General features: G+C 43.8%; 2 protein-coding genes across 8 annotated transcripts in view; one reads left to right on the top strand and one right to left on the bottom strand.

The window, feature by feature from the left end:
• Positions 1-17,050, bottom strand: part of CADM2 (cell adhesion molecule 2) — a gene marked incomplete at its 5' end in the record, with an annotated part of 1,250,256 nt that overhangs the window by 1,043,843 nt on the left and 189,363 nt on the right. The gene's annotated exons all lie outside the window — the stretch shown is intronic.
• On the top strand, positions 8,487-11,267 carry LOC307097232 (mitotic spindle assembly checkpoint protein MAD2A-like; the record flags this gene model as incomplete). Its single annotated transcript, XM_079767240.1, is given in 3 exon segments — positions 8,487-8,606; positions 10,538-10,999; positions 11,001-11,267. Coding segments are annotated over 3 exon segments (849 nt in total).

Genomic DNA, 17,050 nt, shown 5'->3' on the forward strand with positions numbered 1-17,050 from the left:
ATTATTTTGAAACTCTCATAGATTAATTTTTTACAATTTAATTTTTTAATGTTCCTGCCCAATGCATGATGTAATTGAGTAAGAGTTATAGAATATTTCACACACACAAAAAAAAAAGTTTTAAAAAGAGATGAAGAAGATGGCGGCATAGGTAAACAACTGAACTTGCTGCCTCACACAACCACTTCAAAACTACAACTAAAAGACAAAACAGACATCATCTAGAACCACAGGAAGGCTGGCTGAGTAGAAATTCTACAACTAGAAGGGGAGAGAAAAGCAAACTGAGACTCAGAGGAGGTGCAAGTGAAGTGCAGAGGTACGGAGGTATGGAAAGGGCTGGCAACTTAGTACGTGGTTGTCTTTTTCAATTGGGAGGGAGACACAAGCTCCCAACTGCTCTGAACTCCAGTTCCAGGCGCACTGACACACAGGGGCCTCTTAGGGAAGGGCTAAAGGTTGGCCATTGCTGTTTGCTCCACCCTGTTGATTCCCTGCAACCCTGCCCCACCCTTTTACAACCCCACCCCAGCTGTGCGAAGAAGCCTTTGCATATGAATGGCCTGGTCCTTAGCAATCTAAAATTACCTAACAAACTGCAGCTGGGTCAGAGAGCCCCAGAACTTCTAAAAAAAGGCCCAAGGCTCCAGAGCAGCTTGCATTGCTTCACAGCTGGGCCTCATCTGGGCACCTCCAAACCCCAAACAAAGAAGAGGAATTTGCAGATCCCTCCATAGCTCCTGCTGGGTGACCTCAGGCAGAGCTAAATTAGCACTTCCTTGGAGATCCAAGAGCCAGTGTATCCAGTGGTCAGAGTGGGACCATCCAGATTATAACTCCTCACATCCATAAGAGACACACTCATCAGGCAGACTCAGTGAGCACCAAAGCCCACTGAAGCAAGTTCTGCCCCATAAGGGTGTCTCCAGCACAGAATTTCTCCCATAGTAGACACAACTGATCCTCACAGCCAATTGGCCTGGAGGTCAATTCCTCCCAGTGATACCAACAACAATCAAGGTTTAACTACAACAAGACTGTGCACACAGCCCACAAAGAGGTGCACCAAGAGTGCCCACCTCAGGTAACTGGGGAGGCTGAGCCACTGGGCCCTATAGGACACCTAGCACACAAAGCCACTCTATCAACACAGGGAAGCAGCCTTAATGCGGAGACAAAGAAACAGGTCACAAATGACAGAAATGGAGGAAAGCAAACTACTGGATATAGAGTTCAAAACCACAGTTATAAGGTTTTTCAAAAATTTTCTAGAAACCGCCGATAAATTTAGTGAGTCCCTTGAGGATATGAAAAAGGACCAACTAGAAATTAAGCATACACTGACTGAAATAAAGAATAATATACAGAGATCTAACAGCAGACTAGAGGATTGCAAGAATCAAGTCAAAGATTTGAAATACGAAGAAGCAAAAAACACCCAACCGGAAAATAAAAAATAAAAAAGAATCCAAAAAAATGTAGATAGTGTAAGGAGCCTCTGGGACAACTTCAAGCATACCAACACATCTGAATTATGGGGGTTCCAGAAGAAGAGAGAGAACAAGATATTGAAAACCTATTTGAAGAAATAATGACAGAAAACTTCCCCTACCTGGTGAAAGAAATAGACTTACAAGTCCAGAAAGCTCAGAGAACCCCAAACAAAATGAATCCAAAGAGGACCACACCAAGACACATCATAATTAAAATGCCAAGAGCAAAAGACAAAGAGAGAATATTAAATGCAGCAAGAGAAAAACAGTCAGTTACCTAGAGGGGAGTACCCATACGAATGTCAGCTGATCTCTCAACAGAAACTATGCAGGCCGGAAGGGAGTGGCAAGAAATATTCAAAGTGATGAATAGCAAGAACCTGCAACCAAGATTACTCTACCCAGCAAAGCTGTTATTCAGAATTAAAGGTCAGATAAAGAGCTTCACAGATAAGAAAAAGCTAAAGGAGTTCATCACCGCCAAACCAGGATTATATGAAATGCTGAAGGGTATTCTATAAGAAGAGGAAGAAGAAGAAAAAGGTAAAGATAAACATTATGAACAACAAATACATATCTATCAACAAGTGAATCTAAAAATCAAGTGAATAAAAAATCTGATAAACAGAATAAACTGGTGAATATAATAGAATCAGGGGCATAGAAAGGGAGTGGACTGACAATTCTTGGGGGGAAGGGGATGTGGGGGGTGCAGGAAGAGACTGGACAAAAATCGTACACCTATGGATGAGGACAGTGAGGGGGGGTAAGGGCAGGTTGTGGGGTGGGAACCAGGTGGAGGGGATCTATGGGGGGAAAAATGAGGAACAACTGTAATAATCTGAATAATAAAGATTTATTTAAAAAATAAAAATAAATAAAACTAAAAAGAGATGAAAATATTAACCCTTAACTGAATTTTTTATTTGGTTATGATACGTTTTTGTTTTAAATCTTAATAAATTTTTAGAGAAATTCTCTTTTAAAGAAATTTAAATGGTGCAACCCACTTTTTTAAATGTAGTTTTCTTTATTAAGCCTCTGTAGGTTACTTTCACTTAATTTTAACTTTCCTAAGTAAGCAGCTGATAAACCACAGAAGCACCTGTCCAGGCAAGGTGACTTAAGAGTGCCCAAGAATCTAAGATCATGCATATCTTACTATTCCTCTGAAATTCTTTCTTTTTGTTTTTTACTTCTCATATCCATTATGGTGTCACCTATATTAACTTTTTAAAGGTATGCAAACAGGTTAAATGTGAGAATGCCATTCTTCTTTAATGTAAACTGCTTCATCATATTGCTTTCTTCCTAACACGTCTTGAATTTTGTTTCTCTGAAGACTTCATAAGATGGCCTAAACATTTCCCTCAGCTTGACTAGACTTTAAGCCTGACCTGCCTTTCTGAGAGATTTTTCTTTAGAAAACTTGTCATTTTAATTTCTTTCTCTGCTCCTTTGAGATATATGTAAATCTTTTTAAAACCCTCTTGTCAGTTTTAGTACCAAAAAGTATCTTATTTGAGAACCTGTGAGCATCCCCTGAAATATAGTCATCAAGGAAGATAATACCCATATACCTGTATCTCCCAGTCTCTGTTGGAGGGTAGAAGCCTAACTTTCATAGTCACCAACTAGCAAATACAGATGGCCTCATCACAGAGGAAACATTAGCAGGCTGAGGAAATAACTCACTGTGTTCCACACATCTCATTGATCAACCTGCTGCCTATCATCTTCCAGTACTTTTCTACTAGCTCGTCCCAACCCGCAGTGAAAAACCTTCCCACCAACTGTTTCAGCTAAATGGAGTTCAGATGCACATATGTCCCCTACTGCAATAGTCTTGAATAAAAATCTTTGTTTACCTAACTTTGTCCTTTTCAATTTTTACTTTTAAACCATCTATGTCAATAAACACAATAATTACCTGTAACTTTGGTAACATGATGTGATCATAGAACATCTGTGGGACAAGACCCAGGAATGTTTGAAAAATATGTATCTAAATATATAAAAAGGAATATATACATATAGACTAATATACATACATATGTACATGTATATGCATGTGTATATATGTGCATACACATACACACACACACACATAGATATGTATGCTACAACTTACATATTGGTGCCCCAAAATTGCTGAATATCTTTGTAAGACTACTAGAGGCCTGGTGCACGAATTCGTGCACGAGTAGGGTCCCTCGGCCTGACCAGCGATCAAGGCCTATCAGGGGAGCTGGCCAGCTGTGGGAAGGGGCGCAGGAGGTTGGCCAGATGAGGTGAGGAGCTACAAGAGGTTGGCTGTGGGAGTGCACTGACCACCAGGGGGCAGCTCCTGGGTTAAATGTCTTACCCCCATGGTCAGTGTGTGTCATACCGACTGGTCAACCGGTCATTCCTATCGTTCTGGTCGTAATGGTCACTTAGGCTTTTATATATATAGACTAGAGGCCCGGTGCACAAAATTCGTGCACGGAGGGGGGTTGTCCCTCAGCCCAGCCTGTACCCTCTCCAATCTGGGACCCCTCGAGGGATGTCCGACTGCACGTTTAGGGCCTATCCCACTGAGATCGGGCCTAAACGGGCAGTCGGACATCACTCTCACAATCCAGGACTGCTGGCTCCCAACTGCTTGCCTGCCTGCCTTCCTGATTGCCCCTAACTGCTTCTGCCTGCCAGCCTGATCACCCCCTAACCACTCTGCTGCCAGCCTGTTTGCCCCCAACTTCCCTCCTCTGCCGGCCTGGTCACTCCTAACTGCCGTCTCCTGCAGGGTTGATCACCTCCAACTGCCCTCCCTTGCAGGCTTGGTCCCTCTCAACTGCCCTCCCTTGCAGGCCTGGTCCCTCTCAACTGCCCTCCCTTGCAGGCCGGGTGCCTACCAACTGCCCTCTCCTGCTGGCCATCTGTGGTGGCCATCTTGTGTCCACATGGGGGCAGGATCTTTGACCACATGGGGGCAGCTATATTGTGTGTTGCAGTGATGATCAATCTGCATATTACTCTTTTATTAGATAGGATAGAGGCCTGGTACAGGGGTGGGGGCCAGCTGGTTTGCCCTGAAGGGCGTCCCGGATCAGGCGGGGGTTCCCTTGGGGTGTGGGGCGGCCTGAGCGAGGGGCCTGTGGTGGTTTGCAGGCCGGCCACGCCCCCTGGCAACCCAAGCAGAGGCCCTGGTATCTGGAATTTATTTTCCTTCTACAATTGAAACTTTGTAGCCTGGAGCAGAGCCAAGCCTGGGGCTCCCTCGGAGGCCTGAAGCCATTTGTGTTGGGGTTATAATTGAAACTTTGTTGCCTTAAGCGGGTGAGCCTGTTGCCGGTGGCAACCCTGGCTTGCTCTCTCAAGCTCCATTCTGCCGCCATTTGTTTGAATTTGTTTACCTTCTATAATTGAAACTTTGTAGCTTGAGTGGAGGCTTAGGCCTGCAATGGCTATGGAAAGCTTGGCTTCCTCTGTTACCTAGGAAACCTTGCTCTCTGTGGCTGTAGCCATCTTGGTTTGGGTTAATTTGCATACTCGGGTGTGTCGGAGATATGGTCAATTTGCGTATTTGTCTATTATTAGATAGGATTTGTTTCTTTTTTTTTAAATTTCTTTATTGATTAAGGTGTCACATATTTGTCCTCATCCCCCCATTCCCATCCCACACCCCTCCCCATGGATGCCCCAACCCTCTGTTGAACTTAACCATTGGTTAGGCTCATATGCATGCACACAAGACCTTTGGTTGATCTCTCCCCCCTCCCCCCACCCTCCCCTATCCTCCCTCTGAGGCCTGATAGTCCGATCGATGCCTCCTTGTTTCTGGTTCTGTTCTTGTTCATCAGTCTATGTTGTTCATCATTTCCCCTAGATGAGCGAAATCATGTGTCACTAGAGATATACTTATAAGAATTGAATGTGCGACGAGCAATAATAGTTATGCTGACAGGCAAATGAATCAGTCTGTAGTGAGTTTCTTTCTGGACCAACAGTTCTTTTGAGACCCAATATCAATGTCCACCAGTTCCTTATGAGTACATGTCGGCACTGACCCCTCAGCTCTGGATGGTGGACAAATGGTGGTAATGCAGGTCCGACTCCCTCTGGTTTGGTCTCGGCCGGACCCAGGGGCACGGCTTCACCCGGATCCAGGGGCCCACGGCCTCACCCGGACCCGGGACCCAGCCTCACCCGGATCCAGGGGCCCACGGCCTCACCCGGACCCGGGGCCAGGCTCACCCGGATCCAGGGGCCCACGGCCTCACCCGGACCCGGGGCCAGGCTCACCCGGATCCAGGGGCCCACGGCCTCACCCGGACCCGGGGCCAGGCTCACCCGGATCCAGGGGCCCACGGCCTCACCCGGACCCGGGGCCAGGCTCACCCGGATCCAGGGGCCCACGGCCTCACCCGGACCCGGGGCCAGGCTCACCCGGATCCAGGGGCCCACGGCCTCACCCGGACCCGGGGCCAGGCTCACCCGGATCCAGGGGCCCACGGCCTCACCCGGACCCGGGGCCAGGCTCACCCGGATCCAGGGGCCCACGGCCTCACCCGGACCCGGGGCCAGGCTCACCCGGATCCAGGGGCCCACGGCCTCACCCGGACCCGGGACCCAGGCTCACCCGGATCCAGGGGCCCACGGCCTCACCCGGACCCGGGGCCAGGCTCACCCGGCTCCAGGGGAGGATTTGTTTCTTGATTCAGTTATATACTTACTAGGAAAAAGGTTATTAACATTTAAATAAATGCCTAATGGTGGGCACGCAGACACCTGAAACCTATATGATCATATTAGCAAATATCACCCCAATAAATTTAATAAAAATAATAAATACCTAAATATACCCAATTTCTTTTAGAACACAATCACATCGCCTGGCTGATTTGGCTCAGTGGATAGAGTGTCGGACTGTGGACTGAGGGGTCCCAGATTCTATTCCGGTCAAGGGCACATGCCCGGGTTGCAGGCATGTGGAAGGCAGCTGATCAGTGATTCTCTCTCATCATGGATGTTTCTATCTCTCTCTCCTTCTCCCTTCCTCTCTGAAATCAATAAAAATATATTCTAAAAAAAAGAAAACAATCGCATCCATTTTTGAGCAATTAAGATTTGAGAATTGCTCCTCACAATGGACTCTTAAAATTGGGGTGGGGAAGAGGCATATTTTAACTCAAGTTAATGATATTCAACATTACCTATATAAAGAAAAGTAATGAGTTTTAAAAATATTTTATGACTATTCATTGAAAATAGACAGTACCCAGAATCAAAAAACAATGATTAATAATGCTAAATTATTCAAGAAATCCCCTTTTCTTGCTTTTTAAACTATAAAGACAGATAAGAGCACTGTTTGTTAATTTTATTCTAATAAATATCACTCTGAAGCTTTTGACAAACAAACCAGATCCAACAATGCAATGTCAGTTAACTTACCCAGAAGCTATTTTCTCTTTTTTTTTCTTTTTTAATGTTTTCTATTTAAAAGAAAAACATGGAAATCATAATATTGATGGGATGAATTGAGATCAGTTTTATAAGCATTTGTTGATTATTAAAGCTGTGTCAGCCAAAGGTAGGTGCCAAGATAGCATGAATACAGCATCACTCTTTGTCCTGAAGAATACCCTCATCAGGTGGGTAGTCACATAAAAGACCATGATGTTTTATTGTGGTAAATGCAATGTTAGCTATCTATGGAATAATAGAGGAGAACACTTAGCTCTGTCTGAGACTTCACAGAAGGTTTTCTCAGGTATATAATTCCCCAAAAGATCTAAATCTGTATTAAAAATGAGTTAGCCAGAAAATGAAGTTGGAGAGAGTTTTAACATGATAGCAAAGAATATTCTTGAGTGACTTTGTGGTGCTGTCAAATGGGATCTCTTAGGGTTGCTGAAGGAGGAATGCACGAGGCCAAAGTGGTGAGGGATTATGAATTTATTACATCATCTGCAAACCAGATGGGCTGAGCCCCAAAATGGCATCAGCACCCAAGGATGGGGAGTCAGAGATTTTAAAGGATGCTGGGCGGGCTTTTTTTGGACAGAGATTTCTCTGGGTGGGTCTGGATCCTGGGAAGGTCAAGAGGGAAGGATAATGGTCTTATCAAATGGAATGTGGTGTTAGCAAGTGGAATGTGGTCTAAGCAAAAGGGAATGTTCATTGTGAAATGGTCTAAATGTCAGTTCCCAGGAGAGGTGTATCCATTCAATTATTTGATAAGACCTAACAGGATCAGGCAAAGATTTTAAAAAACTAGGTAAAAGTTGATGTGTTTGAGAAGGCTGTGGAAGCTACAAGCAGATATGCTCATTTATAAATCTACTAGAGACCCTGTGCATGAAAATTCATGTACTTGGGGAGTGGGGACCCTCAGCCCGGCCTGTGCCCTCTCAGAGTCTGGGAGTCCTCAGGGGTTGTCCTACTGATGACGTAGGCCTGCTCCCCCCAGGCCTAAGCCGCAGTCTGGCCTCTCTCTGCTGGAGGTGACCAGGCCATCTGATCAGGGGATGGTGCTGCCCCCATCACCCCACCGTTGCCGCCTGGCCTCCATCTGTGGTAGGTGAGGGTAGGGGATAAGGGGACGGCGCCACCCCCATCACCCTGCTGTTGCTGCCTAGCCTCCCTCTGTGGAAGACAACCATATGGGTCGATCAGGGGACGGTGCCCCTCATTGCCCTTCTGCTGCCGCTGGTCGCTGCCCTCCCCCATCACCATTCCTTCCCTCTTCCCGCTGGCACGTGCCTTGACTGGCCTGGCGCCACCTGCTTGCCAGCCCCGCCCCCTACCGACTGGTCATTCCGCCATTCGGTCAATTTGCATATTACGCTTTTATTATATAGGATATAGTCATGCACCATATGACCACTTTTGGGGCAACAGTTATCGCCAATGACTTCATAGTTATCATAATGTGGTACCAATGATACCATTATGAATTAACCCAGTTATTAACAAGGAAGGAACAAAGGAAAGGCAAACATTATAGGCATGCCCATTAAAGTCTGGGTGATGAAGGGAAGGTCTGTCAGTCACACCTGGGAACAGGCCATTGGCCAGAGGCTACTGCAAGCACAGTGGCCACTCCAAGCACAGGAAGATTTCAGATATGTAAGCCCCTACACAAAAGAATTCCCTCTCTTGCTCTCTCGCTTCTTGCTTGCTGGCGTTCGAGTCCTGGCTTCCATAACTCTCACATTCCTGCATTTGTCACATGGTCCACAGCCATGTGGACCCCATACAATGGACTGATGGATTGTCACTAGCCTAACACTACACCAGACCCCACTTCACCATAGACAGGAAACTCTGGACATTGGCTTTGCTTCTAGCTCTCCTGAATTCCCAGCTGCACCTCTTCCAGGACTGCATTAAGGGACTGGGATCTTAGAAACGCAAGGATGTAATTCCATGCAAATAAAAATTACTCATCCTCCTGTGGGAAACTCAGAAAAAAAAATTTTTCTAGAGATATCATAAGGACCTGACCCCAAGCACGTAATAAGAAAGGGGATACCCACTTCCACTGATAAGAGCATGATGCATTATTCACATGTCTGTGGTGATGCTGGTGTAAACAAACCTACTGTGCTGCCAGTCCTACTAAAGGATAGCACATACAATTAAGAGCAGTACATAATACTTGACAATAATAACAAAAAAACTATGTTACTGGTTTATGTATTTACTATACTATACTTTTAATCATTATTTTAGAGTCTACTCTTTCTACTTAGAAAGAAAGTATGCTGCTATGTTACATAGGCAGGAGCCTAAGACTTCTTGTGTTCACCACATTCTTAATTGCAGCATTTTCTCTTGTGTTTGACTTAACCGCCAATGTCTTCCTCTTGTGTTTTTGTTTGTTTTGTTTTTCACTGTAACGTGCTGTACGGGCTAGTAGCTTAGGAGCAATAGGCTATACCAGATAGCCTAGGTGTGCAGTTAGGCTCCATCATCTGGATTTGTGTAACTACATGCTATGATGACCACACAACAACGAAATTGCCGAAGAATGAATTTCTTAGATATATCCCATCCTTAAGCAGCATGGGAAACAGGTCTGGATTGAAGATATAGATTTGGAAATCATCAAAGCCATCCTTGCTTCATGCACAAAACTTGAGAATAGATGAGATAGCCCTGAGAAAGACAAGATTATTGAATTTGAGAAAACTGTGGTCAACCTTAACATTTAAGTGATAGGCACAGCAGAAGCTCAGAAATGAAAAGTATGTAGAGTAAATAGTAAAACAAATTCCAGAGAGTAATGAGTTCTAAAACATCATGCTTGGCAAACAGTGAACAGGGAGGTCCAATAAATTGAGTGAATATTCTCACTGGATTTGGCCATGCTGGTTCATTGTTGAACTCCAATTTAGATCTTTAATTGTAATTTCAAACTAAAACATATTGCAATGTATTGCTAAATCAATTAAATCTGAGAGAGTAGAGTTTGTAAATATAGTTGGAGTGTATATCCTATATGATAAAAGCCTAATATGCTAAGTGCCCAACCGTTCATTCAACCGTTTGATAATTCCCATCGGCCCCAATCAAGACTGAGTGAGACCAGCCAGGCCCTGCGGGGATCGGGCCAAAACCAGCAGTCCGACATCCCCCAAGAGGTCCTGGATTGCAAGAGGGCACAGGCCAGGCTGAGGGACCCCATGGGCGCACAAATCTGTGCACTGGGCCTTAGTAGTTAATAAAGTTTTTGTTTTAGGTCTGAAAAGGGTAATAGAAGAGGATTCTTTAAATATAGGATAAGTGACTGGAAGAGTCAGAGGTCAAAGATAAGTGAAATGGAGGAGCTATTGATGGAATAAAGTCCCTGTTGACAAGAAAGGGGATGAGATCAAGTATAAATGTGAAAAGACCGGCTTTGATCAAGGGAAGGAGCACCTTCTGTGAATGAGATAGGAAAGTGGAGATAAATTGAAGATAGATGAAGATGTCAATACATTTGAAAGAAGGAAGAAGAACACAAATTAGCTTATGCTTGATTAATTATAATTTTAAATTTGCTGGTATGCTGGGAGAAAGAAAAATACGGGTGCAGTGCGCCTGCGCAGAGGCCGAGGCGTGCTGCTTCGTTACTTTTGAAGCCAGTGGCGGGAGCTGCTGGGACTCGGTGGAAGCCTGGTGCGTGGGCGCGCGCAGGCTGCGGTGGGGAGCAGGGCATCACCCTGCTCGGGAGCACGGACATCCTGGCCGAGTTCTTCTCATTTGGCATCGATAGCATTTTGTATCAGCATGGCATTGATCCCTCTGAAACCTTGACTCGCGTGCAGAAGTGCGGACTCACCTTGCTGGTCACCACGGACCCCGCGCTCATGCAACACCTAAGCCAAGTGGGGGAGCAGCTGAGAGACCGGCTGTACAAGTGCTCAGTGCAGAAGCTGGTGGTGGTCATCTCGAATATTGGAGACGGGGAGGTGCTTGAGAGGTGGCAGTTTGACAATGAGGGTGACGAGATGGCCAGAGATGACAGTGCACCCAGAAAAAAAGTCTCAGAAAGCCATCCAGGACGAGATCCGCTCGGTGATCAGACAGATCACAGCCACAGTGACCTTCCTGCCGCGGCGGGAAGCTTCCTGTTCGTTTGGCCTGCCGACCTATACAGACAAAGATTTGGTTGTACCTGAAACGTGGGAAGAGTCCGGACCCCGATTCATTGCCAATTCTGAGCAGGTCCACCTGCGTTCCTTCATGACGTCGATCCACATAGGGAACAGCCTGGTGGCCTACAAAATCCCTGTCAATGACTGAAGGAGCCGGAGGCGTAATGGAATCCTACATGTGTGTTTCCTGAGACCAAGTCAACTGCAGTTCTTGTTTTGTTTCATGGATTACTTTTGAGGTGGGGAAAACTTAACATTGTACTTCATTGAACTGCGCGTATAGTTCCATTTGTGGGTGCCTGTTTGCCTTTCCATAGGGTTGACGTAATTTCCATAGGATTGACACTGTTCGAGGGAACCAGCAGGTCCCATCAGCACTGGAAGGTCAGCTCCTTTGAAGGTGGAAACGGGAGATGGGAGACTTAGGCTATTCAGCTAAATGCCTTCCTGAATCAGAACTTTTGGTCAAGTAGCCTGACTCCAATATGGAACAGCAAATGAAATCTGAATAGTCAGAATCTTTGTTTTGTTTTAAAGTAACTGATCAGCCACTGTAACAGCATTCCTAGCAGGTCCTTTTGCCATTTATTTCATTTGTATAGTTTCCTTATTGAAAAACCCCAATTACTTGACTTTAATGTATATAATTTACACTTACAAATCCATCGCCATTTCTCCTGCTTCAATTCCACTGATACAGAACTCTTAATGTCTTTTTGTGTTTTATAAAATCAAGCTTTAAATGACAGTGATAAATAAAGTTACATGTGCATGTTTTAAAAAAAATACATATGTGGGTGGATAGGAGATTCAAGAGGATAAGTAAATGGCTAATATAATCAGATGGGGAAATGCAAGAGTTGTCCAAAGGTAGGTAAAATTATTGATGAATGGTATTGGAAACTAAGCAACACAAATTACATCAATTATATCTAAATCACTTATCAATGCCTGTCTTGTCCTTTCCATAGCTTAGGTCATTTGCAGACTTCTTTAAGTTAATATCTCATGAGTACATTTTATGTGGTAAACTGAAAACTTATTCTCAGCCCCCAACTCATCATTCTTCCTCATCTCTTGCAGACCTCTCTCCTCCTGCTTCGTGGTTTCTGTAACCACCAAGTCTACTTTGATGTTCTGTTTCCTTGAAGACCCAAATGAGTATGTGATAATTTCCTTCCTTGTTCTACCCGGAGACAGTAAACCAGTCCTCTTTAATTTTTTTTTTAGTTTCACTAATAAAGACTCTGGAAAAACAGGCAGTATATAACCAAAGTTATAGGATAGACACACACATCTCAGAATGACAGTAAATGGTTTGTAATTACTGGTGACCAGTAAGAAAATCTGAATGGATACCACCTAGCAGTTCTCCCTCTACCTTTGTTACCCTGAGGACAAGCTCATCAAAGGAGCACCTTTCTTCTGTTCTCTCATTTATTGAAATTGAAGCCTCAAGACATAATCAAGGCAGAACAACAGGTGCCCTCTTGTGTCAAGTGGATCATTTGCATTTCCAAGTGTCTCTGGATTCTATGTGATGACTTTTGTAAGGGGTTTAAGCTCTTTCCTGGAAAGATCAATTTTGGAATTTGCTTCTCAGTGTGTTTCACTAGAATTGCCTTCTATTACAATGAATGTTTTCTAAGTGGCTGTGCCCAGCTGAGATATCTGGATATGCAGGGCCATCTATCTTATACAGCTATGCACCTGCCCTAGGGAACCTCTCAACACAAATGCATAAAGCCGAAGTAAACAATTAAATTATTTTAACCCTTTAAAAGAATGAAAGTTAAGTCTAAAAATTAAGACAATGGAATAAGATATTATTGAGAAAAAGTAGTCTGCTTTGTATGACAGTCTGTTACTATGATAGAATCTAATAAGTTTTTTAGATTGTAAACAACTAAAAATTGTATAGATCGTACCAGAGGCAAGGGAGACTATTTTCATTTTTAAAAACAAATGGACATTATTAAACTTCTTTGAACTTTCCACGGAAAGCATGGTTATATTGAACACACTCATAAAACAACACATTTGTTGATTTATTATAAAATCAAAACGTACTGATATTTTTAATATATCAATTTTAAATTAATATTTTATAGACTTCATGGGCATTTGCTGACTATGTATCTTGCATAAACATATATAAAATGTTGAGAAAATTAATAGCTGAATAGATTAAAATCATAATACTTGAAGAATTTATAATCTACGGAGGAAAAGTTTACATAAAGCAAAATAGCAAATGTTTTTAAAAGGGTGGAAATTATACTGAAAGGAATTTTTGAGACAGGATAGGCACTTAGGGAATAAGGGGGGGGGGCCCATGGGAGAGGAATACATAGGTGAGGTCTTGGAGCTGCAGAATGCTTATCTTACTTTTACAGAGGATAGAGGAATGTTGCAAGGGGGAAAGAAGGGGGGAGGGGGGCTATGACCTTTGAAACTGATACTCTGCAGAAGATTGACCAATTAGGAAAGCTCAGGGGTCATACATTAAGGAAGGGTCCAGTTAGAAAGGGTCATGAAGAGACTAAGAGCTGCAGTCTTTATAAACCTGGAGACAAAGAGACTCAGAGAAGTGATTTTTTTTTTTTTTTTTCATTTTAGGGAGAGAGAGAGAGCAGGCTTTTCCCATTTGGGACCCCTCCCCAGAGGAAGCTTATATATGCTTCCAATAAATGTCCACATTTTTATTTAAAAAGCCTTTTAGTCCGAGAATTTATTTTTCAAACTTCCTAGGACAAGAACCACAAGGAAGAGTCCACATCCCAACTTCATGTATAAATACCATTGTAATTAACCTAATCTACACTAATAAAAGAGAAAGATGCAAATTGACCATCACTCCGCTACGCTACCAGCCAATAGGAGGGAGTATGCAAATTACCCAACAAAGATGGCCACATCCATAGTGGCCAGGCAGCCGGCATCCAGGAGCCCCAAGCTGCACCATGGCAGCGCTGAGGCTGCGGTAAGCGGGATCAGGGACACAAACCTGCAGGGAGGCCGGCACCCTGCAGTTGGGGCTGCAGGGGGCCAGATCGGGGACACAAACCCACAGGGAGGCTGGCACCCAGCAGCCCCAAGGCCTGCCACTGTGGTACTGGGGCTGCTGCGGGGGTGGGGAGGCAGTGGAGACACAAACCCACAAGAAACCTGTAGAAAGGGAGGTAAACTATCATAACTTTATCTCCCTTTCCACAAGATGAGAAAACTGCCCCTGGTTTATTTAGTGATGTGGCCCACACCTTTCTACAAGCACAGGGTATGTTATGACCACTCCCAGGAAGGTCTGGTCAGAATACTGTCTCCAGGGAATAATGCTACTGTGGCAAATCATCTAAAAGAGGAAAAAAGCTTTTGTTGGGTTTATTCTGAAGGTCAGAGAACATGCCACCCCAACATATGCTGTGTTGTTATATTGATGATCTTGAGCTGGAGATGCTTGAAAAATAGCAGATGCATGCAGAGGCTTTCACTGAAGTCTCCTGATCTGCATAAAATCAGACCCCCCAAAAGGAGCTTAAATGTCATAGGTCCCCTTGACAGGAGAAGTGTCATCAGGCAGAGAGGACTGACTCCTGTCACAGGACAGGAGAGTAGAAGTTGACATCACACCCAAACTTTGTTACAAACTATTCTCCCCCACCCCCATTTATCTTTCCTAAATATCATTTACTCTCCTCTAAGAGGCCTACATCTCCCATCCCCTTTCCCTAGGAAGAAGGTACTTAAATCTGCATTCTAAGCCACCTTGGGGAGTTACTCATTTTTCCCTGGGATCTCCCACATATACACGAGGTACACATGTTAATGAACTTTTGTTTTTCTCTTGGTGATATGTCTTTCATTACAAGGGCCTCCACTAAGAACTCAGAAAGGTAGAGGAAAACTATTTTTCCTCCTCCATAATTCTATCTCAGGAAATCAAGTCCCCAGCTGAACAATGAGGTTGGCTCAAGTACCAAGCAGTCCCGGCTGATGGGAGGGAAGCTTCTAGGGAGAAATCAATGATATCGGCATCAAAGTGGAACGGAAGGCACACACATGGTTGCTGGTGGGAATTTAAAGTGGTTCAACATTTTTGGAAGATGGTTTGGCAAATTCTATAGAAATGTTCAAGGTACATCTAAGAGTCTTCTACTAGGAATTGCATCTGCTGAGATAAAGCACAAGCGCATAAGCCCTGGTCAGAAGCCAGGATGCTACTGCGGGCTCCCCTTTCACGATAGGAAAACCTGGGAACAACCTGCATTTTTAGGACAAGGTGGCATCTATACTAATAAAAGGGTAATATGCTAATTAGACTGAACATCTTCCAGGCAACCTTCCAGATGTCCTTCCGGACGTCCTTCCCGACAAAGCCATGTTGGCAGGGCCAAGGCAGAGGAAGTTAGAGGCGATCAGGCAGGCAGAGGAGAGCAGTTAGGGGGGGATCAGGCTGTCAGGGGAGAGCAGTTCGGGGGATCAGGTTGGCAGGCAGGTGAGTGGTTAGGAGCCAGAGGTCCTGAGGGGTCCCAGATTGAAGAGAGTGCAGGCTGAGCTGAGGATACCCCCTTCCAGTGCACAAATTTCGTGTACTGGGCCTCTAGTTATTAATAACAGGAAAGGAACAAAAGGAAGGCCAAATATTATAAGCATGTCCTTTGTGCATCTTTGCTGGGAAGTGGCAGTTTAACACTCCCCAGGAAGCCACAGTCTATTCCCCACAGATCTCTGGGTGAAGAGATTGGACAGGGGAAGATAAGATGCATGCCCAGTAAAGTCTGGGTGACATAGGGAAAGTATTTGTTTGTCAGTCACACCTGTAAAAAAAGTTGTTGGCCAGAGTAGGGGTGGCCACTGAAAGCTCCAGAAGATCTGAGGTAATCTAAACCAGGAGTGTGTTCTCTTGGTTTGTTCTCTTGGCTCCTGGCTAGCACTCTTTTGGCTCTCTTGCATTTGCCCACATGGCCCAGAGCCAGGTGGACCCCATAAAATGGACTAATGGCCTGCAACAGGCCTGATGCTGTGCCTGACCCAACTCCAATATGGAAGAGAAACTAGACACTGGCTTTGCTTCTAGCTTCTACTGAATCCCCAGCTGCACTTCTTTCAGGACTGGATTAAGGGAAATGAGATTTTGGAAACCCAGGGGTGTAATTCCATGCAAATAAAAATCACTCATCTTCTTGTGCAAGTCTCAGAAAATTATTTTTCTTGAAATATTGTAAGGACCTGCTCCCAGCACCCAGTGGAGAATAGGACACCCCACTTCCACTGATAACAGAATTGTTCAGGGACCAGAGTTTGAAGAGAATACTTTGGAAAAAGGGACTGATGTTCCAGTTGATGCCAAGTTTGAAAACAAATTTCAATTTTCTGGAACTATAAAGAGGCTCATGAGCTTTTTTATAACAGAGTAAAATTGATTGCTTAGATTTGGTAAAATATACTACTTGATAAAAATACCCTAATCCTTATTAACACCCTATCAACACTTTTTTGATGAAAAACAATTCATGAGTGACATCATGTTTGTGATGTGACATCAATTTATTAAAAATATTTCGTTTTTAGTAAATTGTAATGCCATGTTAAAATCTGACAAATATAATTCAGATTAAAAAACACACACACCCTAAGGCTTATTGTGATTTTCCAGCCTATAGTAACTACATTTTTTAAAACTAATCCATAATTGATGGCTCATGACATTGCCATTTTCAAGCCATTAGTTACACAATAACAATGTTAATTGAGTTTTAATTAAGTCAGCCATATTCAAGCTTGAAATACTTTAGCTTTCTTTCACAGATAGATGATATTTCCTAGGGTCATTTTCATTTACATCTATTTTTAAAATATTCTTTACTACCTTTGAAGATTTACTGAGAATTCATTTTGACCATCATATTTAAATAGAAAACATAAAATGTT

Source organism: Cnephaeus nilssonii, assembly GCF_951640355.1.
Source record: "Cnephaeus nilssonii genome assembly, chromosome: 3".
Lineage (NCBI taxonomy): Eukaryota > Metazoa > Chordata > Mammalia > Chiroptera > Vespertilionidae > Cnephaeus > Cnephaeus nilssonii.